The sequence below is a fragment of the Cryptotermes secundus genome, unplaced genomic scaffold (genome assembly GCF_002891405.2).
Source record: "Cryptotermes secundus unplaced genomic scaffold, Csec_1.0 scaffold791, whole genome shotgun sequence".
In the NCBI taxonomy this organism is placed as follows: Eukaryota; Metazoa; Arthropoda; class Insecta; order Blattodea; family Kalotermitidae; genus Cryptotermes; species Cryptotermes secundus.
In genome coordinates this window covers 193616-218964 of record NW_019734323.1, presented here as the reverse complement: position 1 = coordinate 218964, position 25349 = coordinate 193616, and the positions used below count along the sequence as shown (strand labels likewise).

The 25349-nt window shown below is 42.3% G+C and overlaps 1 protein-coding gene across 4 annotated transcripts in view; it reads left to right on the top strand.

Annotated features, from left to right (window-relative positions):
- Nucleotides 1-25349, top strand: part of LOC111868666 (espin) — a 209187-nt gene that overhangs the window by 150453 nt on the left and 33385 nt on the right. For all 4 annotated transcript variants that reach the window (XM_023859543.2, XM_023859541.2, XM_023859542.2 and 1 more), the window contains 2 exons: nucleotides 355-556; nucleotides 22125-22409. In XM_023859543.2, coding sequence (XP_023715311.1) covers nucleotides 355-556; nucleotides 22125-22409 — 487 coding nt within the window. The remainder of the gene's footprint in view (nucleotides 1-354; nucleotides 557-22124; nucleotides 22410-25349) is intronic.

Genomic DNA, 25349 nt, shown 5'->3' with positions numbered 1-25349 from the left:
CTTTATGACATGCGTGTTACTGTCTGTTAAAACTAACGCCCAGACATCTTCGAGAACGAAGTGGAATCAGCCAAGAGCAGAATTGTTTTAAGTTATGTAGCTTAACGCTTAAGGTAAAAGGTTCTTACGAAAGATACTTGAAAATTCCGTTCTTTCCTCCACAGAAAACACTTCCTGTTTATAATAATTATCGGCAAATTAGTGCTGGTTCGAGAAATAATGGCTCTTTCTATGACAATGCTACGAAAAATACGCTGTCGGCTGAACTTAAATGTTCCTACGTCATAGCAGATGGTACATGCAGTAAAGTGTTAATTAGTACCTATGTTTTTATGTACGTATATCTCGTTGCAGTGCTCGGAGCCTTTCTTCCTGCACGCCCCGCCCCCGCAACATCAGCAGCCCGATGGTCTGTACATCAACCCGGCGCACACCTCCACCAGCGACCCCTTCTATCTACACAACCCGCGCGACCTCGTCTACAATCGCGTGAAGGACCTGTTCGAGCCTCCCACCGGCTCCCAGCCGCCCGCACCGACGATTTCGGGAGTCACGGGTATGTCCACTCTCTTGGCAGGCAGAGGAGATAGCAAAACATTGTTAAGTAGTTAATTACAGAGATATAATTTTATTATTAACTAATGTGTCTGTGCAGACAAATCTGAACGGCAATTTCAAGAAATATTTTTGTTGTTCGTGGTGGTTACTTTATTGGTCAGATCTGAGAGGGGCTAATCATTGCTTCCTTGCAACCGTATATACTTGTTTATTTTTATTTCCTTCCCTTCTTTCTGTGGTATTTATTTTGTCTGTCCTATGATCAGGCTCTTCCTCCCTTTCACCCCCTTAAAATTAAAACTGCCCACCACTTCCTTTCTTCCTTATTTTTATTCATTTCTTTATCTTTATCTCGCTTCATCTTTTCTCCCTTATTCCTCTCCCGTCCCATTCTTATATTCATGCATTTAGTATCCTCTTCTTTGTCTAGCGACCACAGAAGATACTATGAGCCCCCCCCCCCAATTTTCTAACAATAATCCCACAGTTCTCACGATCGCAGTGCTCTTTCATATATAGGAAATAACAAGGAAATTAGCTGGCTTGGGCTTGAACCCATGCACGTAGTAACAAATTTAAGAAAAAACTTCTCGAAGTTCTCTCTCCGAGAGAAATATCTTTTTTTTTTTCTTTATCATTTTTCTACCACTCGCTGTTCGGTAGAAATAAGGTGGATCGGACGGACAGACGACAATAAGAAGTTCGATTATTATATTGTTATATCTTTTAGGGGTGCTGGTGACTATAGACGAGGTATGGATTGAATATCGGATTTACTGACCACTTGTATACACCACTCGGAACTACATTTTACATATCACTGATACACAGAGACTAATGTGCTCAGTCTATTACAGTCTCCATTAGTCGTTTCATGGCAACGGCTTGTACTGAGGGAGATTCTTCAGCTTCCCCCACTCAGGTCCACTTGTCACAGCCACCCGTGCAGAACTCTTTGCCAACTGACAACTCAGCTGACTAGCTCCCACCAACCTCCTAGTCTCCTCTTCACAGCCCGAATTTCAGTCACTTCACCCAACTGAACCCGGAACTCGACAGTTGCGTGCGTATCCGTTGCTGCAGGACCCCGTTTACCGAGCAGTTGCCTAGGATATTTTTGACGTGTTTACCGAGCGTTACCAAGTAACGCACGTTCCTTCTTGCGATCGTTGCATAGCAACAGCTATACACGCAACAGTAATAAATTGTATATCAAATGGATTCTGCAGAGCTTAGTTTCTGGCAGTTGAATGTCCGGATGAACGAAGATTAGTGATTCTTGTGCAATGCAGTGTTATCTGGAAGAAAGAAAGGTACTAACGTTTCGGAGGAACCTGATGTCTCCATTTCAGGGTAGTCCTTAGGTTAGCAGAGTATACTAAAGAGGAGGCAGGAACTTCTTCTGAAAGGTTATGTACTTTTCCACCATACTACACGGTGTCACGTCCGAGAAGACAGCTTTCATATTCATCTCATTGAGACCTTAAAATTTCACAACCATTCCAGTGATTAACTCCTTGGTCCCTCACGAGGAGCTGAGGTAGTCAAGACATTTCCTGCACTTTAAGGAATCCTAAGGTTCAGTGCCGTATTAACTTGTCCATATCCTGAATTTCTGTGTGGTAAGTCACAATACTAAGGAATTTGCGAGATGCGTAACATGAGCAGTGACACCAGCAGGGTTTAGGGGAAGCTAGGCATCTGCTCCCCTTCCTCCAAGTATTTTTGGGGAAAAGAATTAGAATTCGAGAAAGAGGGCAATATACTGTAGCGCGCAGAGCTACTACTACCCAGCGACCACGAGATGGGCAGATATACCAAGGCCGTTTCTGGGCAACGGCTCGTTATACACTACACGTTCCCGCGAAACAAACACAGTGCCCTTTGCTAGGCAACAGATTTTTAATAATTCAACAACTGGACTACAACGATAGGGAAACTATGTTCTGGTCCGTTCCGAGATGTTATAAGCGGTACAAGGTTAGAAGTTAATTGAATGAAAATGAGAATGTTCGCAACATCGGACAAGGCGAAGCAGGACACAGAAAGTATAAGAGGCTTAAACTTGGCGGCGGTCAGGCATACGACCGCTCAAGCGAATAGACTGCCGTGGTAGCGAATACTACTAGAAATAGGGCATAATCTGCTGTACTGAGCCTGGATTGACAGAGACCTTGTATATACTGCACAAACAAATAGGAATTAAGATTAAATTTGTAAATATATGTAAATACTGACAATGGACTTGCTAATACGGACTATGACTGACAAATGACAGACCCGACCTCTCGTGAGAGAGGGCGCCCCAAATGAACAGGACAGTAACTTTGATATTAAAAAAAAGAATCTGGTCATTAGCCCCAGTCGGGGCTCGACACCAAGACAGACAGACTGACTGACCGTCAGTCGAAATGTGACTTTGACTAAGGTAGTTGAACCCCCGTGTGGAGGCGGGGTCGAATACCTCCACCGTCACCCTGCGAGTCGTAGGAGACGACGAAAAGGGAAGTCTCAAATCTGAGACAGTAAAATATGGTAGCGAGTCCCTTGGGACTCGGACCCGAGAAAACCCTGGCTGACAAGGACCAGCAGCATACGAGAAAGGACAGACAAAGGACATACCCGTCCTCTCGATAGAGAGGGCGCCCCACAGAAATAAGACCGTAACTGTCAAACAGTAATAAATATCTGGTCATGAGCCCCAGGAGGGTGCTCGACACCAAGACTTACTGACTGACAGGCCGTCAGTCGCAATGTGACTTTGACTTTGAAGTTAGTTCAGTTCTGTACAGGAATCTGTCAAGAGAAGACTAGGAGGTCTGTGTGAAATGACCGCCAGCCTGGGAGTTAGCTGACTCACTGAGTCAGTTTTGTATGGTAATTTGTGAGGGAAGGAGGCATTACTGTTACCAAGAATCGTCTATTAAGAGACTGAGAACACTAGACTGTGTGGTATAGTAAATTTCAAAGTGTAGAAATAGCAATATTGCCATAGATATTTGTAGTGACGACCTGTACTCATGAGGTACTCACGGAGCTGAGCCCTTCTTGAGAAGCCGCCAATTGTGCAGCCACTTAAGAATTTCCCAGCATTATATGGAACCCGAAAGTTCAGTACCGCGTTCACAGGAGCACTCCACTGGTCCCTATCCTGAGCCAGATCAATCCAGTCTATCCCCTCCCATCTCTTTAAGATTTATTTTAATATTGTCGACACACCTATGTCTTGTTCAATCTTTCTGGATTTCCCACCAATATCCAGTACGCATTCCTCTTCTCCTCCTTTCGTGCTGCACCTCATCCTCCTTGACTTGATCATGCTAATTATACTTGGAGAAGAGTACAAGTTATGAAGCTCCTCATTATGCAGTTTTCTCCGACCTCCTGTCACTTCATCTCTCTTCGGTCCAAATATTCTCCTCAACACCCTATTCACAAACGCCCTCAGTCTGTGTTCCTCCCATAATGTCAGAGACAAAGTTTCACACCAATACAGAACCAAAGGCAAAATTATAATTTTGTATATTATTGTTTTTATATTTCTAGACAGCAGACGAGAAGACAAAAGGTTCTTGACTGAATGGTAGCAAGCAATACCCGAATTCAGTCTCCTTTTAATTTACTCCTGAATCAGGTTTTGATTTGATATAGTCGTTCCAAAATCTCTGAACTGTGCCACATTTTCAAAATATCTCTTACCTATCTTTATGTCATGATTTTGCCCTGCATTCTGTGATGAGACGGTAACATATACTTAGTCTTTCTCTGTGTTTACTTATAGACCAACTTCCTCAGCAGGGTCAATTAAAATTGTATTTTTCTTAATGATATCTATATTATCACCCAGTAGATTCACACCATCAGCATAGACCAACAGCTGATATGTCCCACCTGGTTTTCGTAGACCTTCCTAATGGCATATTCTAGAGCAAAGTAGAAAAGCAGTGAAGATAAAGCATCTCCTTTTTTATACCTGTAAGTGGTCAATAAATCTATTCACCAATCCAAACCCTACCTGTAGTCACTCTAACGCGTAACAATATGAAATATTAATGCCAAGAATTATAATTATTTTTATAAGAATATATTCTTGTTCAGAAACATCTGGAAAGTTTCGAAATGTGGTGTTGGAAAAGGATGGAGAAGATCAGTTGGACCGATTATGTGAGAAATGAAGAAGTGTTAATTTGAGTCAGTGAGCAGAGGAATATCCTACACGAAATAAGAAAACGGAAGGCTAATTGGATTGGTCATGTTTTACGCAGAAACTGCCTTCTAAAAGAAGTTATTGGTGGAAAGATAGAGGGGCGGATAGACGTGACCAGAAGACGAGGAAGAAGACGTAAGAAGATGCTGGATGACCTTGGGGACAGAAGAGGATACTGTCATTTGAAGGAGAAAGCTCTAGATCGCATTAAATGGAGGAATTGGTTTGGAAGAGACTGTGGACCTGTCGTCTTGACAGATTACTGATGATGATGATGATATTCTTGTATATCCAGTATTTTGATCGAACAGTGAAAATAGTTTCAGAAGGTTTAGCTTATACTGTTGACAGAAACTCCACGGAAAATATCACGGCCCAGCCCGTGAAGATGTATGTAAGATTTTATATCATTTTTTATAACAGCCGGTGGGATTCAGTTTGTTTCGCGTTTGCAGTGAAAGCGTATGGGCATAATGGTTTGATTCTGGGTAAAGAAACAACATTGGCTGTAACTGAATATTATTTCCAGACCTTTTAACGCGAGTGCTGGCAGAACCCGTCTTTGGGGAAAGAGTAACCGCCTGTACGCTGTATGTCAAACATCTCTGATCTTGCAACCTGATCATATATTGAAGTATGTTTGTACGAGTATGTAAACTTTAGAAGGTTAACAGATTCTATTTTCAGCGTACGATGTAACCCAAAATTGTCACACCGGATATCTCGTTGAACGAATTCTCTTTCCTGTATAAGTTTCCTACTCAGTTTATAACATAAACTCAAGATGATCTAGACAGACACCTGGACCTGATTCTTCCAGTTCGACCCAGAATGAAAGATTTTCAGTTTGAGAGTAAGAGCCTCCGAAACTGACAAAAAGCTGGAAATGTCAATATTACCGGTCAAGATCCTTCTCATCTTCTGTTCGGATATTCAGGGGATTAAAAATAAAAGTTAGGTTTCCACTGTGTTTAGTGAAGCGCATCATAAAGGGGTATGTGGGAAGCGGAGGTACAAAGGTAAGGCAAAGCTCTCCCAGTAACAGGCCGTGGAGGCCGATAGGGTTGTGAGACATCGAAACTCCCAAATTTTCTATACAATCGGCTCACAGAGAGCGGTGAGGTAAGGTAAAGCTATCCCTGTAACAGGCCGTGAAGGCCCATAGGGTTGTGAGACGTTGGAGCTCCCACATTTTCTATACAATCGGCTCACAGAGAGCGGTGAGGTAAGATAAAGTTATCGCTGTAACAGGCCGTGGAGGCCGATAGGGTTGTGAGACGTCGAAACTCCCACATTTTCTATACAATCGGCTCACAGAGAGCGGTGAGGTAAGGTAAAACTATCCCTGTAACAGGCCGTGGAGGCCCATAGGGTTGTGAGACGTTGGAGCTCCCACATTTTCTAATGATCGATTCACAGATGGCGGTGAGGTTGACAGCCTTACGCGCCGTGGCCGCCCTTTACCCCAGGGAGATTCCTGGTACTCATTGATGTTAGAGGCTGAGTCGACTCTAGGGCCATAGTGCGGCTGGAAGGATTAGGTCAATTGAAAAAATCCAATGACGTAATCGGGAATGGAACCCGCGACCTTCCGGCTTGTAGCATAGTGCCTCAACCAACTATGCTTCCGTGTGCCCAAAGTGGAGGTATAGTTCCACATATTATTAACCTCGTCACTACATGAAGGTGAGTGGCCAGCTTCAAGCACCGAGAAACATTGGGGGGGGGGGGTAGAGGGACTGAATTGGTCCCTAAGACGGTCTGGACGGCGTGAAGAGGAGAAGAGTGTCTGTTTCTGCCTGGAATATATCTCCGAGTCCCAGAATTCCCAGCCCATAGCTTGAACACTGCAGACTTACTGAGCTACGCCGGCTCCTGTCAAAAAAAACCATCCAGTAACATTTTTTTTCCCTCCAGATCAGAGAACCAAGCACTGAAAAGTTTACGGCAGCATTTTCAGTTTCTGTAAAGCTATTTCTGGCCAAATGACAAACAGTGTTATCATAACATGGACATGCACCTGCTTGATGTTGCCCCGTGCGACTATCTGATGCTCTCGAAACTAAATATTCCTCATCAAAGAGTCTTCACTTTCAAACACATGATGAAATTAATATCAAAGTGACGACAGTCTTCGTACTAACATATCTTTCGGGGAAGTCCTTTGTATCGGTATTTCGAAGGTATTGCAAACATTCTGAAGTATATATATGAAGTTAAGAGGTATCTATACTTTGTTTATGTACAATTTCCGGGCATCATCTGCATCCACGTACATAAAAGCATCTTGCAATTCAGTTGTTAATATAGAAGTCAGCATTATTAGTAGTTACGGAAAGGACTGCCAGGAGGCGTTGCAGTGTAGACCTGTGTCGAAAACAAAATTTTTATTATTGATTGTGTACTTAATGATTGAAAGAGTAATTTCATATATAAGAGTGGACCAATGGAGGCGTTATCTGTGGAAGTGTAAATAGAGATCTAAACTGAAGAAAGCAGTGTTCTGGGATGTGGCGCCGTGCAGATATTTTGTTAACCGATGTTCCTCTGAAACATCGATCAACACAATATCTGCATGGCGTCACATCCCAGAACACTGCTTTCTTCATAGTCACCGTCGTGAAAACGTCAAATCTTACAGAGATGGAAACTGTTTATTTCGAAGGTTCTTCCTATCTGTTGCATTTGACGTCATTTAGAATAATGTAAAACTACTTTCTAATACAGGATGTACAAGTAAAGAATAAAGCATATGGCAGTGATTTCGAAATAATAGCTATTAGTGAAATTTATAAAGTGTCTATCAGTGTTCATTTTGTATCTGAGGGCCAAATCATTTTACAAACAACTGTTTTAATTGGTCAAGTTGTGACTGAAAGAAATATGTCTCTGATGTTTAGAGGTGAAATGGGCAATGACCACTGTGATGCTCTGTTGCCAGTTGAAGAATAAAAGAGGTTGGGCATTTTTGAAGAGGTTAGGTCTTCCCTGTTGATAACACCGCTGTTTAATGCATATTGTTATTGCATCAAGTTCAGTTCCTTGGTATAAATGTGGACGTCTTTCAAGAAGTTATTGATGTTAGGTATTTTACTCCAGTTTCTTTTTAACTTTTTCCCAGTGAAGTTTCTCTTAGTTCACAATATACGAAAGCAGTTGAATATAATCTTATGATTATCGTCTTCCCCGTATTTATCATTTTCTGCATAACAAAGCAGCAAGTTCATTCAGTACTGCCTTATCTTCAATAATTTCGGATGTTTTATTATTATCAGATAAGCTGCACTACAGCCAGCAGGAACTGTTAACAGTGACACCGATTGTTGATAACTTATATTCACCCAAGTTGTGCGACATCAATCTTTTTATGAATGTTCAATTCTTTGTTTTATTTAAGGTTCATTTAACGGCGGATTCTGTAGGTCATACTATATAACGTCCAATGGTTGGATGATAGTGAATAATGAGTTAAAAATGTAGAAGGAAGTTCTGAAAGTGCTGAAGGCAAAATCCTGATATTTGCTAGACATGAATGAGGAAGATGAAGACTTAATATCCAATGGGAGGAATCCATAACCGGGAAACTACCGAAACTGAGCGTAGAGTGTTACGGCATGAACTAAAGTTNGTTAACACCTCATATACACGGTGCCAAATCCCAGAAGACTGCTTTCTTCATAGTCACCGCCGTGAAAGCCTCAAATCTTATAAAGTTATCATTGTTTGAACTTTGGATTCAGTGAGCTAATTTTTCGGTATTTGGACTGTCAATTCAATGAGCTAACTTGATCAGTATTTGAACTACTGATTCCAAAAGATAATTTGCTTGGTGTTTGAACTATTGATACAGCGAGCTAACTGTCTCTGTGTGTGAGCTGTTGATTCAGTTTACTAACTTGATCAGTATTTTAATGGTTGATTCAGTGAACTAACTTGCTTGGTATGTCGACTGTTGATTCAGTGAGCTAACTCCCTCTGTGTCTGAGCTGTTGATTCAGGGAGCAAAATTACTCAGGATATGAACTGTTGATTCAGTAAACTAACTTGCTCGATATTTTGGCTGTAGATTCAGTTAGCTAGGTTTCTGAGTAACTGAACCGTCGATTCTGTGAACTAACTTTCTCGACAATTGAGCTGTTGATTATATGAGCTATCTTGCATGGAATTTGGTTGTTGTTTCCAAAGATCTTTAAGATAAGTCTAGCTGGCTGATCATGGAATACTTTCGTTGCTTTCTGACTCACGTGACATCACATGGCAGCCATATCTGCTGTGTCGTCAGCTGATAAGCCACCGAGAATCTTGGCAATCTAGTCAGTGTGTGTCATGCAGCACTGTGCCTCTGTGTTGTGCGATGTGCAGCAAGGCGTTATGCGAGGTGCTGTGCGGACGGAAGACTCTGCAGGATGAGAAAGGTATTTCTTGTGTTGTCCACGACTGCTTACGTGCGGAACGTTTGTAATATTATTGGGTAAATCTCAGTTGCATCCATGAAGATATGAGTAGCAGATTATATCTAGGATATTATTCTTGTGAAGAGTTCAGAATCTCTTTCTCTTCTCGCCTACTGTCTAAAGACGCACAAACTAAATATACAATAATGCAGATTTGTCTCTTGATCTGGACTGGTGTGAATCTGACCCTTCATATTGCAGGAAGAACATAGACAGAGGGTACATTCCAAAAGGTTCTGGTGACGGTGTATATAGCACTCGGAAATGTTGGGTTTCTGGACTTTGTCCATCTTCTATTATTCTAAGAAACTGGGGAAACACAGCTTCGGAAACTGGATCTGTTTCCATCCACAGGTGAGGAGGGGAAGACGTTTACTCTGCCTAACCTCAGTTACTGGAAGACAGAGGGTGTTTGAGAGTAGGGTGCTGAAGGGAATATTTTAACCTAAGGGAAATTAAGTAAGTTGGGTCTTGAGAATATTATATAAACAGGAGCTTCATAATTTTAATTTGTCACCAGAGATTGTTAGGCTGAGAAATTGAGGGAGACTCAAATTGCCGGGACGTGTAGTATGCAAGGGAGAGAAGTAGATACAAAGATTTTGTAGGAAAACCTGAAAGAAAGAAACGATTTTGAAGACCTATGCATAGATAGGAGGATAATATTGAAATGTACTTTAAAGAAATAGGAAGGCAAGATGTGGATTAGATTCATCTGGCTTAGTATAGATACCGGTAGCAGAATTTTCAGAAGACTGTAATGAACCTTCTGTTCTATAAAATGCTACGATTTATTTTCTCTGTGAGCAACAGTTAGTTTCTTAAGGACTGCCCATTGAGGGAGTCAGTTTTTTCTTTCATTTAGTGGGGGGTTGAGTCCAACTGTGTCCACTCGGCACGGCAGCCACTGATGGGCCTATTGTACCTTCCCCGGGTTATTTTGATGATGGAGAATTTGGTGGAATGAAGATTGGTAGGGGAAACCGAAGTACTTGGGGAAAACCCGCCCCAGCGCCACTTTGTCCACCACAAATCCCACTTGACCAGACCCGGGATCGAACCTGGGCCGCAGCGNTCTGTGTTGTGCGATGTGCAGCAAGGCGTTATGCGAGGTGCTGTGCGGACGGAAGACTCTGCAGGATGAGAAAGGTATTTCTTGTGTTGTCCACGACTGCTTACGTGCGGAACGTTTGTAATATTATTGGGTAAATCTCAGTTGCATCCATGAAGATATGAGTAGCAGATTATATCTAGGATATTATTCTTGTGAAGAGTTCAGAATCTCTTTCTCTTCTCGCCTACTGTCTAAAGACGCACAAACTAAATATACAATAATGCAGATTTGTCTCTTGATCTGGACTGGTGTGAATCTGACCCTTCATATTGCAGGAAGAACATAGACAGAGGGTACATTCCAAAAGGTTCTGGTGACGGTGTATATAGCACTCGGAAATGTTGGGTTTCTGGACTTTGTCCATCTTCTATTATTCTAAGAAACTGGGGAAACACAGCTTCGGAAACTGGATCTGTTTCCATCCACAGGTGAGGAGGGGAAGACGTTTACTCTGCCTAACCTCAGTTACTGGAAGACAGAGGGTGTTTGAGAGTAGGGTGCTGAAGGGAATATTTTAACCTAAGGGAAATTAAGTAAGTTGGGTCTTGAGAATATTATATAAACAGGAGCTTCATAATTTTAATTTGTCACCAGAGATTGTTAGGCTGAGAAATTGAGGGAGACTCAAATTGCCGGGACGTGTAGTATGCAAGGGAGAGAAGTAGATACAAAGATTTTGTAGGAAAACCTGAAAGAAAGAAACGATTTTGAAGACCTATGCATAGATAGGAGGATAATATTGAAATGTACTTTAAAGAAATAGGAAGGCAAGATGTGGATTAGATTCATCTGGCTTAGTATAGATACCGGTAGCAGAATTTTCAGAAGACTGTAATGAACCTTCTGTTCTATAAAATGCTACGATTTATTTTCTCTGTGAGCAACAGTTAGTTTCTTAAGGACTGCCCATTGAGGGAGTCAGTTTTTTCTTTCATTTAGTGGGGGGTTGAGTCCAACTGTGTCCACTCGGCACGGCAGCCACTGATGGGCCTATTGTACCTTCCCCGGGTTATTTTGATGATGGAGAATTTGGTGGAATGAAGATTGGTAGGGGAAACCGAAGTACTTGGGGAAAACCCGCCCCAGCGCCACTTTGTCCACCACAAATCCCACTTGACCAGACCCGGGATCGAACCTGGGCCGCAGCGGTGGGAAGCCAGCGACTAACCGCTTGAGCTATGGCGCGGCCATGGGGAGTCAGGTGAAACTCATTGAAAATCTCGAAACTTTTATGTTTTTTTTTCCTAACCAAGGTTTATGATTAGTTCCCTGCACGCAACAGATTCTTTGAGAAGCTAAGAATTCCTCAGCTAATTGAGAAATTTGCCTACTATTATGGAACTCGAATGCCAGTAACCTGCTCACAAGAGCCCGCCACTGATAATGTTTATGAATTATAACAGCATACGAAAGCCTGGCTTCCAAACTAGACTGTGTCAATTTCTATGAAACTTAAAAAGGCCTTCTGATATTTGGTGTACTAACGGCAGTCAGTATGAAGATTATTGTCGTGACGCTGTGTAGTCTGGTAGAAAGGTTTCACTGTTTCAGGATTGTGCGTGCTACTCTCAAAATTGGGAGCAGCAGGTTCCTTCGAAATTTTAGTACTTTTGTACACGGCGTCACATGCCAGAAGACAATACTCTTCGCAGCACATCTAATTAAAGCATCTGTTCCCCTACTTCTGGCCCTACAATTTCAATTCTTGTGAATTACAATGTTCGTCAAATTGGACTGTCTTGAAAAGAAAAGGGAAATGAATCTTACCAGAATAGGGGATTCACCGTTTGTACGTAAGAAATCAGAATCGATAGAATTTCGACGGAGCCAACCTGTCTGTCGATAAGTCTCGAAGCTCATATTCGGAATATATCTGGTTCGAATTTCGGCCGGAATATCGGAGATCCTCACTGATGTTTCACCTGGTTTTCCTCTGTCACAACATGTAATTATCGAAATAGTACCTCGCTTAGAACAAGATACCTTTCTTCCAAATTCCCGTCCAGTTCATCCATCTGTTACCCTTCCATTCAACGATGTATAGTCTAAATACTGAAAGCGCCCCAATACAACCACCTCCCCCCTACACCCACCCCGCGCGCACACGAGAGACGTTTCAAAATCCCTTCAGATTTCAGAATCCCTGAAAAATAGCCCTAAATATGATTTATTGGCCGTGGCATGAAGCTAACCACTCACATTCACCTAGTGCCGAGGTTAAGAATGCGTGGATCTATACCTCGACTACCGAGTACGTCTTAATGGCGAACTTTATTTACCTTTGCTTTAACTTCACCTTTATTTGCTGGAATATTCGCTTCCAGTAATCTGGCTGCACTGTAATTTAAACGCATCTCCAGTGAAGGTAATGTCACAATTTTGTCTTGTTTGCTCAGTTGTCTATTTTATGAGGAGTATAGGGGCTCCAATTCGCCTACTCAGCAATCCGATCATATCATATTGTAGCCTGTAGTATCGTTGCTATGCAACGGTCCTGAAATGGTCGGTTATGCCAGACCCGTTTCTGGGCAACGACTCGGTAAACACGTTCCCGCTCCAACGTTTACGCATGTAACAGAGGAAATGTGGTGTTTCCGCGTGGTCCGTGCTGAGATGTTATAAGCAAGGGACAAAGTCGGTTGACAGTCACTTCTCTACGGGACTTGAACACGGAAGCAAAGGAATAACCATTGTTAGAAGCTGTCGCCAGGAAACTTCTAGTGAATACACAACAAGCTGGAAAGGACCTAGCGTTTGCAGCAGCGATTTGTAAAGTGTGGAGATTAGCGGTAGAGCTGTAATTACTTGTAGTTCTGAGTCATGTATATAAGTGGTCAATAAATCCAGTCACCAATCCACACCTCGTCTATAGACACACACACTAGGAGGAAATACTGAAAAAAAAATACGTATATAAGGAAGCTTGAGTACATAATCACTTTTCTTGAAACTGGCAACAGATCACAATACAGAGACTGTCATTTCTATCTGCAAGTAGCGCATGCTCACTCGTGACCTCACGCAGCACCGTTACAATTGTATGGTATTGATCGAAATAGTCATATGGTTTCATCATGACCACGCTTGTGTCTGTATGTGCGTTTCTGTGTCAGCCTGATAACATCTGAGTCGGTGAGCATTTGTATGCAATTGTTATGAATGTCGTACCACTGTATTTCAGGCCACTTTCCGTAAGGTCATACCTCGGGCTTAATCTTAATTCGGACCCGCAAATGGGTCGTAAATCGAAAAAAAGTTCCGTTATAACATGGGACGTATAGGGTAACTTTCCTGAAGCTCAAGGTTGAGACCCATTCTGCAATATTTTAACCCCTATTATGGTACAGTGCCATCGCCTTTTGGGGCACACCGTAGCGTAGTTGGTTGAGGTACTATACTGCAAGCCGCCGAAAGGTCGCGGGTTCGATTCCCCATGATGTCATCGCATTTTTAAATTAAACTGAAACTTCCAGCCACACTATAGCTCTGGGGTTGACTCAACCTCTAACAGAAATGAGTACCAGGACAACCTCATCGCCATCTGTGAGCCGATTTTCTAGAAAAATGTGGGAACCTCGACGTCTCACGATCCTGTGTGACTCCACGGTCTGTTGCAGGAACAGCTTTAACTTTACCTATTGTCTTTATTGTAAAACCAATGACAGGACACCAATTTACTTGGTATTAAACACTTAAAAGTATTAAACGTATTAAAAACAATGAAGTGAACTAATATTTTGTCATGGATCATTAAGGGTTACGATACAAGTCATCAGAGCATGCTGTAGTGTTAAGTCAGAATTTCGAGTTGTACGTCCGAGAATTTGGACCGTAAGAAAAGTATTAAACGTATTAAAAACAATGAAGTGAACTAATATTTTGTCATGGATCATTAAGGGTTACGATACAAGTCATCAGAGCATGCTGTAGTGTTAAGTCAGAATTTCGAGTTGTATGTCCGAGAATTTGGACCGTAAGTCAGATGGTCGTTAATTGAATGAGATGAGTCGGATATCCTCAGGCTGAGGTGCGAATATACTCCATAATTTGCGTAACGCGATAACATTAACATAGCCGCCATTCCCTGTACGATGTTACTCTGCTGCAGCAGTATTTGTATGGCATATTCAACGAATCGGCCCTTAGAACCCGACGTTTCGGCTCGTATTTCGGGATCGTGAATCTTGATTCAATGCTGTGTCCGCAACACCTGTCCGACTAAAACAAAAACAGATGTCAGGCGTGTTACGCTTTACTTCTCTCAACAGATGGCGCGTCTGTCCCACATGCAAGGGACACAGTAGATCCCTGTGACCTCACGGTACAGATAAAGGAAGAGGTGTTTTGCACGACTTCGAAGAGAGCCAAATTATTGGATGTGACGCTGTGTAGTTAGGTAGAAGTTTAGGGATATTTCGGGGGAATTTACTGCCGCCATGTTCAGGGAGGAAGCTTAAACCAAACAGCCGCCAGCAAGTATAGCGACTCGTCGCATTGCACACCTGGCTTGCTCTTCAGAGACGGAGTGTTTTGGAAAAGGAAATGAATTTTTAAATTTTTAAATTTTTAAATTTAGACGAACTTCATACTTCAAAGGGTTAAACCACTTTGAAACTAACGTTGTTGAAGTTTGAGTAGCGAAAATTGGCGAGCTGATGTATCCAGAGCAGGAATTTTATTTTGACTGTGATGAAACTTTGCGTAGCTGCTTCCCTTATACCACCACACGCAGAGCGATGAGTAAATAACGCGGTGACGTCACAGCTGTCCCGGTTATCAGAGAGATAAAGATGTGATGAATTTTCTTTAACTTTCCAGAGGCTTTTAGAGCTTCGAGAAACGTCGTCATAACGTGATTCCTATTCAGGTCCGGGCTCTTGTCACTGAGGAAGTGAGGCTGTTTTGTGTCTAGAGCTACATAGTGGAGACCATGACACAGTAATGAACGCACTTCGTCCGGTTCCTTATTTGCAGAACCTTCTTGATAAAGGTAGATAATCGATTTGTTAGTTTTCATGTAATGGACACAAAACCAGAAACTCTTCGTTGTCTAAGGCAAAACAGGTCTTGTGCAGGGTTCTTGGCAGCTGTATATGATGCATGTAGTCACAAATGATAGCCAATATACGAAGGGGAGTAAGTAAATAGGTCACAAATGGAAGTAAAACATCTGTAATGGATGTAATATGTTTTTTATGTTTATCACTAGATAGCAGCACAGTCCCCTTTCAAGACATTCTAGGTAACAGACGCATTTGTGCATCTTCATAGGCTGGTTTCAATAGTAAAAATGGCGATCGTACTTGAGGGGTGCACTACCGAAGAATAGAGTTCTGTTGTATTTCTTCTGCGAACAAAAGTATTCAATGCAAAAGATGTTCATAAAGAAATATTTCCCGTTTACGGTGGGAAGTGATTGTGACTTAAAGCTTTGAACAACTGGCCGAGAAATTCTCAAAGACGTTCGAAAGTCGTAGATAATGAAACGGAGGTGCAGAATGGCTGAGACAACAGTAAAAAGGCTTCTGTGCTACNCGCTTTACCAGTGCGTCGAAACAAGTAGCACAGAATTGATATATTGGGTTTTTGGACTTCATCCATCGTCCTGGTTTTTAAGATAACAAATAAAAACACGACGTTTCGGAAACTGGATCTGTTTCCGTCCTCAGGTTGCAATAGTCAACTGAATAGGTGTTTTCCTTCACCTGAGGACGGAAACAGATCCAGTTTCCGAAACGTCATGTTTTTATTTGTTATCTTAAAAACCAGGACGATGGATGAAGTCCAAAAACCCAATATATCAATTCTGTGCTACTTGTTTCGACGCACTGGTAAAGCGATGGGACAAGCGTATCAATGTTGGTGTAGGATATGTCGAGAAATAAATGTTTTCCTACGTTCAAATATCACGTGCTTTATGTTTTACTTCCATTTGTGACCTATTTACAGGCTCTCCCTCGTATTATCACACTCTTTCCTATGTCCCCGTGACATAGCACTGTAGAACTTTCAGTTCTCTCTTTGTGAACAACAAATTCAGCAGCGGTCACCTGTTTTGCTGTTACATTAAGGTCCATGTTTTTAAGCTTTATCCCTAATTCTTCACAGCAGCAGCAGGTGTCAACATGGCGGCACCAGAAGCCCACAACCAAAGTTCTCCCTGAACATTTTATCACAGTGCTCGTACTTATTGTATGTGTCAGGGTGTAAATTTGTGACCTTCCTGCACAGTTCCTTCAGAGTCAGTTCCTGAGCAACTGCTCATTTCTAATGGGAAGCAGGTGACGTGCTTCTTAACTAACACCACCTCAGGTGCGGGAAGAGCATTACCGCTTCTGTTTATCACTTTTCTCTCTGTGGGTATTTCACCCTGCAGCAAAAACAATCCGAAGTTTCTCTTTTGTCGACAAGCAGCAAAATGCTCCACGTCAGAGCCGAAGCTTGATGTTAGTTAGTTATTGGAGAGGGTGGGTTTCCCCATGCACTGAGACCTGTATTGGTCCATTGTGCTTCCCTCTATGATTTCTACCAGTCTCTATATCCTACCGGTACTGGTGCTTACCATCAGTCCCGCCCAGCCAGCGAGACCGGCTCTACTAGCTGAGAGGTATCTATAATGCTTCCCCCATCTACCAGAGGTATTAGAGACTGCTGTTGGGCGGGAAACGTCCGTAATTTGGCTCAGTGACCTCCTTTGGAGATATGAGGTTCTTTTACGTGCCGTAAAGCTACGACACGGGACCCACGGCTTAAAGTCCCTCCCGGAGGACTTGTTCCCTAAATTTTTCCGCCCTTAAAAATTCGACGACCTCCGCCGGGTATTTGAACCCGCGTACTACGAGTCATGAGGTGGGAACGTTACCTCTAGACTACGGAGGCCGCTGGACCAAGCTTGATGTTACCAACACGACAATTTCACCTCCAGTAATGTCCGTTCTTTCCTACGTCAACGATGAGAAATGTCCTCAAACTTAATACGTTCCTTATTCCTACAAGTCCTGTTCGTCTTTTGGTGGACATTTCCAGGACCGTACGTAATGCTGTTAACTGATCATCTTTACTTATATTCTGAACATAATTTAACGGCCAGTTGCAGGTCGGCCCAGTTAGTTGGGCGGAAGACCGTGTAATAGGTCAGGTGGTTAGTCGCTAGCTTCCTACCGCGGCGGCCCGGCTTCGAGCCCGGTTCAGGTCATGTGGGATTTGTGGTTCAAGAAGTGGCACTGAGGCAGGTTTTCTTCGAATACTTCTGTTCCCCTGTCAATTCTCATTCCACCAATTGCTCCACAATCACCAACATTTATTATTTGGGGCTGGTACAGTAGGCCAGCAGTTGACGCAGTACCAAGTGGACTCAGACTCACCCCACTAATAATAATAATAATTAGTTTGTCGGAGATAGCCTTACCGAATAGTCAGTATGTTGCAGTCTCTTCGACTTAGCCATTTCTGTATTGTTCCTTTTGTAATCACCATCATTAGACACTACTTCGATCTCTTTCACTGTTATCATCTGAAATTCGTACTTAGTTCCACTTTGAAGCACATTTAGAAAGCAATATACCATGCACAGCGAGGTCTTGGGACATATGTGAGGCGGGGAACAGATGACTGTAAGCGTACATGGCTGCCAACAGCTGAGAGCATAAAGGCTCTCAGTCCTAGACTTCTTAACTCTCTGCAATAAACAAAAAATGAATGTTGTATTTGAACCACTAATATCGTGGAACTGAGGCCTTTTATTGTGCTCACAGATGAGTCCAGTTTCAGAGATAAAATGTTTACTCAGATCCATTTTGCAATCGGCGATTCAATTATACATATAATGAAATTCTGTTTATATTTTGTTGTTATCCAGAACTAAACAATCGTTCTCGCCAGGCATTTGAAAATCTGGGTCGAGATAAACATAAATTTGTATGAATATTATATCATGATTTATGTTGAAGAAACATACTGCGAAACTTCGAAACTATACAGAATGTTCATTGGTTTTCTTTGCGAGCGCGGACTTGTGATGAAGAGTGGGCAGCTCCTCCTGTAAAGACCGACCGACTCATATATTCGTTTCACGGTTTCGATATCCAGAAAACTCCCTGTATATGTGACAACTCTTACGTGGTCGGAATCTCTGCTGGCAGAACCATTGTTCAGAAATAGACCATTAATTTGTGTTATTAGCACCATGACCGCCTCTGTGGTCTAGTAGTCAGAGTTCCTGCCTACAGAGCCAGAGGTCCGGGGTTCGATTCCCGGCGCTACTAGTTTTTTTAGAAGTAGTGGGTCTGGGGCGGGGTTCACTCAGCCTCGTGAGGATAACTGAGGAGTTATTTCAAGGAAATAGCGGAGCGGTCTAGAAAACCGAAATTAACGGCCTTGGGGATTCGTTGCACTGACCACGCAACACCCTCTGTCCGTTAAAGTTGGCACTAACTTCGCCGACAAACTGCGGTCGCTCGGTCGGTATAGTTCGCTTGCGGTCTAAAGGCACGGAGTATGTTTTGTTTGTTACTAGCGCCACAATATGAAGACGCTTAGGTGAGCAGATATGGATTGGAAACGAATGGTGAACTCCAGTCCATAGCCGCCTTATTTCCGAGAAAACGGCTCCCGGTACCTATTCTCTAGGAGGCTAGATGGCTAACAGAACCAATGTGTACGCTATAGAAAAGAGAAAATCTCTTGCCCCTGCCAGGAATCGAACACAAGTTCCTGGGCCGAGAAACTCACAACCACTCGCTTCATCACAGTTCCTGTGATTCATTGGTCAAATAGACTTAATTGCACAGCCTCGACATAGATTTATCAGTACGTCTAGCATGAGGTGAAGTTCGAAACTTAGTCCAACTTCCGCCAACAGCTTCCCACCCCCAGGCTGTAATTGTTGTAGGGGTATGCCGCGGTTTCTTTAAATGTGCGGTGGAATTACCCAGGTTCTTATACTTTTACTCCAACTGGATGGAGCGTTGAATTATGCCGGACAATACAGGGTGATTATAAATTATTGTAGGGTTTTCCGTGGCTTATAATTTTCAAACCTTACATGCCAAGAAAGGCGCGCATGTTGAAGTTGTTTGGCATTCTGCAGTCTTAATATTATAAGTAAGAAAACCTTCTGAGTTACATTTTCATGTTCCGTAAGCAGTTTTATTTTGTTATTTCCGGTTTGAAAATTATAACCCGCGGAAATCTCGACAATAGTATAGAATCACCCTGTATTTATGAATGGTGAGTAGGCAAGAATTCGGAAATGGGCAATTGCATTGTGTCAAAATACTATCTCGGTACAAACATCGAAAACTGATGAAAACTGCGAAAAGTCTTAGTCGGTGTAGCTGATGACTCGGCTGATATTCAGGCCCCATACGCCTATATTCTTGTTGCCTCACCATTAGAAAGCCTTGCTCCATTTATGGGAGCCCCTTCACATCACGTAATGGCTGGGTTTCTAGAAACTTGTTTGTGGTGGGTGTGAAAGCGAGAGCATGTCCGAAAACTTAAAAATTAGAACAGAAAAACTATAATTTTGCCTGTGGTTCTGTATGGATGTGAACCTTCGTCTCTAGCATTAAGGACGTATTTATTTATTTACTTCCATGGTTCTTCTAGGTCATTCAGGACCCAGGCCTCTTATTTAGTTCAGTAAATATTATTCACAGACAGTAGGACTCCTTGGACGAGTGATCAGCCCGTCGCAAGGCCGTTACCTAAACACAGACACAGAATAAACGCATACACACACCAAACATTCGAAACCACGATCATAGTGTCCGAGCGAGCGAAGACATTTCATGCCTTAGACTGCGCTGCTATTGTGACCGGCTCATTGAAGATGTACAGGAGATACAATCTTAGACAAAAGTAGCTTGAATTCAAATTTAATGAATATTTCCATTTTGCGTGCAGTAAGTAAAGTCAGAAGCGACATAAGTGATAGTCCTAAATTTTAATGTGGGAACATTCTTATTTAACTCTTTTCTTTATTACTATATTTATCATTTATGTCACTCATTATAATGAAACTTTTGAGAGTGAATAATCTGTGAGTCGAACCTGACAAGAGAATTGTTGAATTTAAATTAAATGTTGATACAAAGCAATAAATCACGTTTTAATATAAATGGTTGTGATTTATTATATTTGTGGAAAGTATGGATTTATTTTCGTTCATTTCCATTACTAAAATACTCTTTGAGAAGAATTAAACTTGACAACACTGTATTTTTCCATAAGTTGGCTATCTTCAGTGGTCCCACGAGCAGACCAACCCGACAGCTGAAGCTTCAGTTGACGCGTTGTACCGTTGTAGGTTAATCGTAGCTACATTTCTCTTTGCTACATTGTGCTATTCACGCATCACGATGCCAAAAGCAGCTCATAGTTTGAAAGGAAGAATAGCGACTAAAAGTACATACGAGAAAAGACTCGCTCAACAGAAAAGTGGAGAGAAAAGAAGAAACTCGCTACAGTTTCTGCTACGTTGCTTTGTAACTGTTCCCAGTGTTGCCGCTCTTCTAGATTGAATAGCTTGCAAATAGAGTAAAAGTCAAAGTTTCAATACATTACTATTAATTTTTCCCTTACGGGGTAGTGAATGTAATTTTTGAGCATAATTCCTAAAGGCCGAAATTATAAATGTAAAAATTTTGAAACTCATGGTACCATTTTTACATGTTTTCCATCTACTACTGTACGAGGTGACGAACTTCCATAAGAACACATGTAAATTGAGCGAAAACTAAGAGTGCAATAACTTTTAAACGGGTCGGTGAATTGAGTCCAAATATTTTTAAGGATTTCAGAATGAAAGAACGAACGATCCATACAATTGTTATCCATTTTGTATCACTTTAATTATCTCTTATACATCCTTTTGGAGGGACATAGACCGAGGGTGTTTGAGAACAGCATGCTGAGGAGAATATTAGGACCGAAGAGAAATGAAGTGACGGGAGGCTGGAGAAAACTGCATAATGAGGAGCTTCATAACTTGTACTCTTCGCCAAGTATAATTATAATGACCAAGTCAAGGAGAATAAGATGGGCAGGGCATGTAGTACGAATTGTGTCGAAGAGGAATGCATATAAGATATTGGTGGGAAAGCCAGAAAGAAAGGGACCACTGGGAAGAGAGACAAGATGGGTGGTATGGACTGGATTGATCTGTCTCAGGATAAGGACCAGTGAAGAGCTCTTGTGAACGCGGTAAAGAACCTTCGGGCTCTGTATAATGTTGGGAAATCCTTGAGTAGCTGCACAACTGGCGGCTTCTGAAGAAGGGCTCATCTCCATGGCATTATTTGGTTAGTGCAAGCGGGGGCAGAGACGGCTGCATGCTGAGCCTTTTGCAACCACCTTCACTCCGACCCGTATAATTGTGTTTACACCAGCTTCTTAGTACGGCAATTCCTCCTCGAGTTTTTAATTTTAAGGAGCAAGGAAAGCTCAGTCACAATACCAACTAGGGTACGGGCTACCTGACCGAGAAATTGAGCTTCAATTCTCACGAAGGGCAGACATTTTTGTCATCTCCCACAGTATTCAACGCGGCTGTGGGGATCACCCAGCCCCTTGTCAAATGAATATGCTCTTTACTTGTGGGGTAAAACGGAAGGGAAGTGAAGTTGACCACTCATCTGTGTCTATTGGCGAGGCTAATTATGTGTGGAACCATACCACCATTACGCAACGCGTCTTAATGGCGTGGTGCTTAATTAATTAAACAGAGGACCAATTGTACTGGACTTGTAGGCCTAATTTTAACTTCGTACCACTTAAATGCATGTTACAGTCAAGGTGGAGGTGCATAGCAGCAGTTCGGGCGCCGGATCTGATGAGAACCTGAGCTCTTCCGACCTAAGCGAACGCAGCGCTGACCCCGAGAACGACTACGAGGAGATTTACCAATCACGCGAAGAGAAGGCAGCTGTATCCGACGTGCGCAGGCGCAGTCGCGACTCTGGCAGCCATAGTCGGAGCAGTAGTTCCAGTAACAGCCACGTAGTTGTAACGGCATCACCCCCGGCTCAGAATGATACGCCTGCGCAGGAGGAACCGTCGATGACAGCATCCACAGGTACATAGAATTAAAGTTGAAAGCTAAATTCTGTGTTAAGTTCCAACGAGTTCTGCTTGCTGTGATATATCGCCATGCAGTCCCTTGAAAGGCAGCAGAACGTCAGAGGAACGCATCTCCGTCGTTTTCTAAGGCGAAGAATAAATGCAGCAAGAATCCAGCATGAAGCAGGCGCGTTTGCAGCTCCACCGAACGCCTATTAACTCATTAAACTCAGAACCAATGAACAGTTTTTTTTTTATAACATTAAGTTTTACTGAAATTTGTCAACACATTCCAATTTTGCTTGAAGTCTAACAAAATTAACGAACTCTTCACATGAAGACCAGTACGCGTTTCCTCACGCATCTCGAGCATAAATCGTTAAACGGTTTTCTAGCAAACTAATCAAATTTAGCTGAGGCCTTCTTGAGAAGCCGCTAGTTGTGCAACTACTCAAGAATTTCCCAATTTTATCGAACCTGAAGCTCATTAACGTGCCCATAAGAGCCCTCCACTGGTCCCCAAACCTGAGACAGATCAATCCAATCCATATCACCCTATTCTTTTCCTCTAAGATCCATTTCGGTATTATTCACTCTCCTAGTCTTGGTATTCCTAGTGGTCTCTTTCTTTCTGGCTTTCCCACCGATAACTTCTCCGTTCGTGCTACATTCATTGCCCATTTCGTCCTCCTTGACTTGATCATTCTTCTTCTTTCCAAATGTTCTCCCCAGTACCCTCGTCTAAAAGGCCCTCAGTCTAGCTTCATCTCTTAATGTCAGAAACCAAGTTTCACGCCCATACAAAATCACAGAATAAATTATGTTTTTGTATATTCTAATTTTTACACTTTTTCTCAGCAGACGAGAAAACGAAAGCTTTTGGATTGAAAGGTAGTAAACATTTAAACGAATTAGGCCTCCCCTTAATTTCCTCCTCAATCACATTTTGATTTGTTATTGTTGTTTCCAAATATCTGAACTGTGCCACAGTTTCAAATGATCTGTTAGCTGTCTTTATGTCATGATTTACCCTGCACTCTGGTGACGAGACAGCAACATATACTTAGTTTCCTCTGCTTTTCCTTCTAGACCAACCTCCTTACTTGCGTCATTTATATATTCTGTTTCTCGTCACGGCATGTTTAATATCTCCCAGGAGATTAAGCTCATCAGCGCAGACCACCAGCTGATTTGTCCCATTTGATTTCAGTTAAATCTTGTCTTTCTCGACTTTCTTACTGGCACATTCATAAGCAAAGATGAAAAGCAGTGGCGTTAAAGTATCTCATTGTTTTAAATCAATATGAATAGGAAAATTATCAGACAAATATTTACCTATACGGACTTCCTACGCCTTTCGTTTAAATGCATTTTAATCAGCCTAACAAATTAACGGGTACCCCCAAACTCTGTGCGAATATTGTACAATACTTCCCTCCTAACTGAATCATAGGTTTCCTTGAAGTCTACGAATAGCTGATGTACTGTCTCATTGTACCCCCATTTTTTCTCTAGTGTTTTAAAAATGCAAAAATCTGATCAATAATTGATATGTTACGTCGAGTCTCACACTGATGATCCCCAATAATTTAATCTACGTATGGACTTAACGGTGAGGAGCCGGGATAGCACAGTCGGTATAACAACTGGCTACAGGCTGGACGACCAAGGGGTCGGAGTTCCAGTCTCCACTTCGTCCAGACCGGCCCTGGGGCCCATCAAGCCTCCTATTCAATCGGTACTGAGGCTCTTTCCCCGGGGGTAAAGCGGCAGGGGCGTGAAGCTGAGCACTCAGCTTCAGCTAGTGCCAAGGTCAGAAAATGTGGATCTACGATCGTATACATCCACTCCCTCATACGCCTTCACGGCATAGTGCTAAATTAGTCAAGCACAGTGACAGCTTTACTTTTACCTTATATGGACTTAACCTTGAGAGAAGAGTACTGAATAAAATTTTGTATGAAGGTGATAGCAGTCATACCCCATGAAAATGTGTACAGTCAGCTTTATCGCCTTTCCTGTAAATTGGTACAATACTAGAACCCTTCCACTAACCAACAGTTCTACCTTGTTCCAAATACAATTAAGGAGTTTGTGAATGTCAGACCGTAATATTTCTCCTCTTGCTTCAATCAATTCTGCCGGAATCTGATCACTACATAGCGATTTACACCTTTTCAATTCTGCATAACAGTTTCAACCTCAAAGGGACTAGGATCAGACACTAACGACTCAGCTGTATATATTTCTATCTGCCTGACATCATTGCCGCTACATACATTTAATAACTGAGAACAAAAGTCTTCCACCTATTCAAAGTGTTGCGGAATCTACAAGGAGATGACAGTTACTTCTAAGTTGTAAACCCTCGTTTTTCCCCCTTGGCACTACAGGTGGGCCTAGGCCTACCTCCATGAACTTCTCCGTTCACTTCGGTTTTTCTAGATCTTACACATTCGGTAGGACTCATTGGGCGGGTGATCAGCTCGTCGCAAGGCCTCTACAAACACAGAAAAACGCACACACACAAACTAAACATTTATGTCCTGAGTGAGATTCGAACCCACGATTCCGGTTTCCGAGCGAGCGAAGACAGTACATGCCTTAGACCGCTCGGCTACCGTGACCGGCGGTAAACCCTCTTAGAGTCGTTTACAGCTCATTGCAAGTCACTAACTGTTCATTGTAAATTCATTAATTTTGTTCAGAACTGTAAGGTTTCTTATTTTTGACTCTATCCATCGTCTGGTATACCGTATATGACAAAAAAAACCCACAACGTTTCGGAGACTGGATCTATCTCCGTCCTCAGGTGGATGGGGCAAGATATACCTACTCAGTTGGGCCCGTTAGAAAGAGCTAGTCTCAATCACTGGACAACGCCCGGTTAGTAGAGAGCAGCCTATAAAATCTGACAACAGGTTCCATCATTGGGAGACAAGAATAAAATCACAAT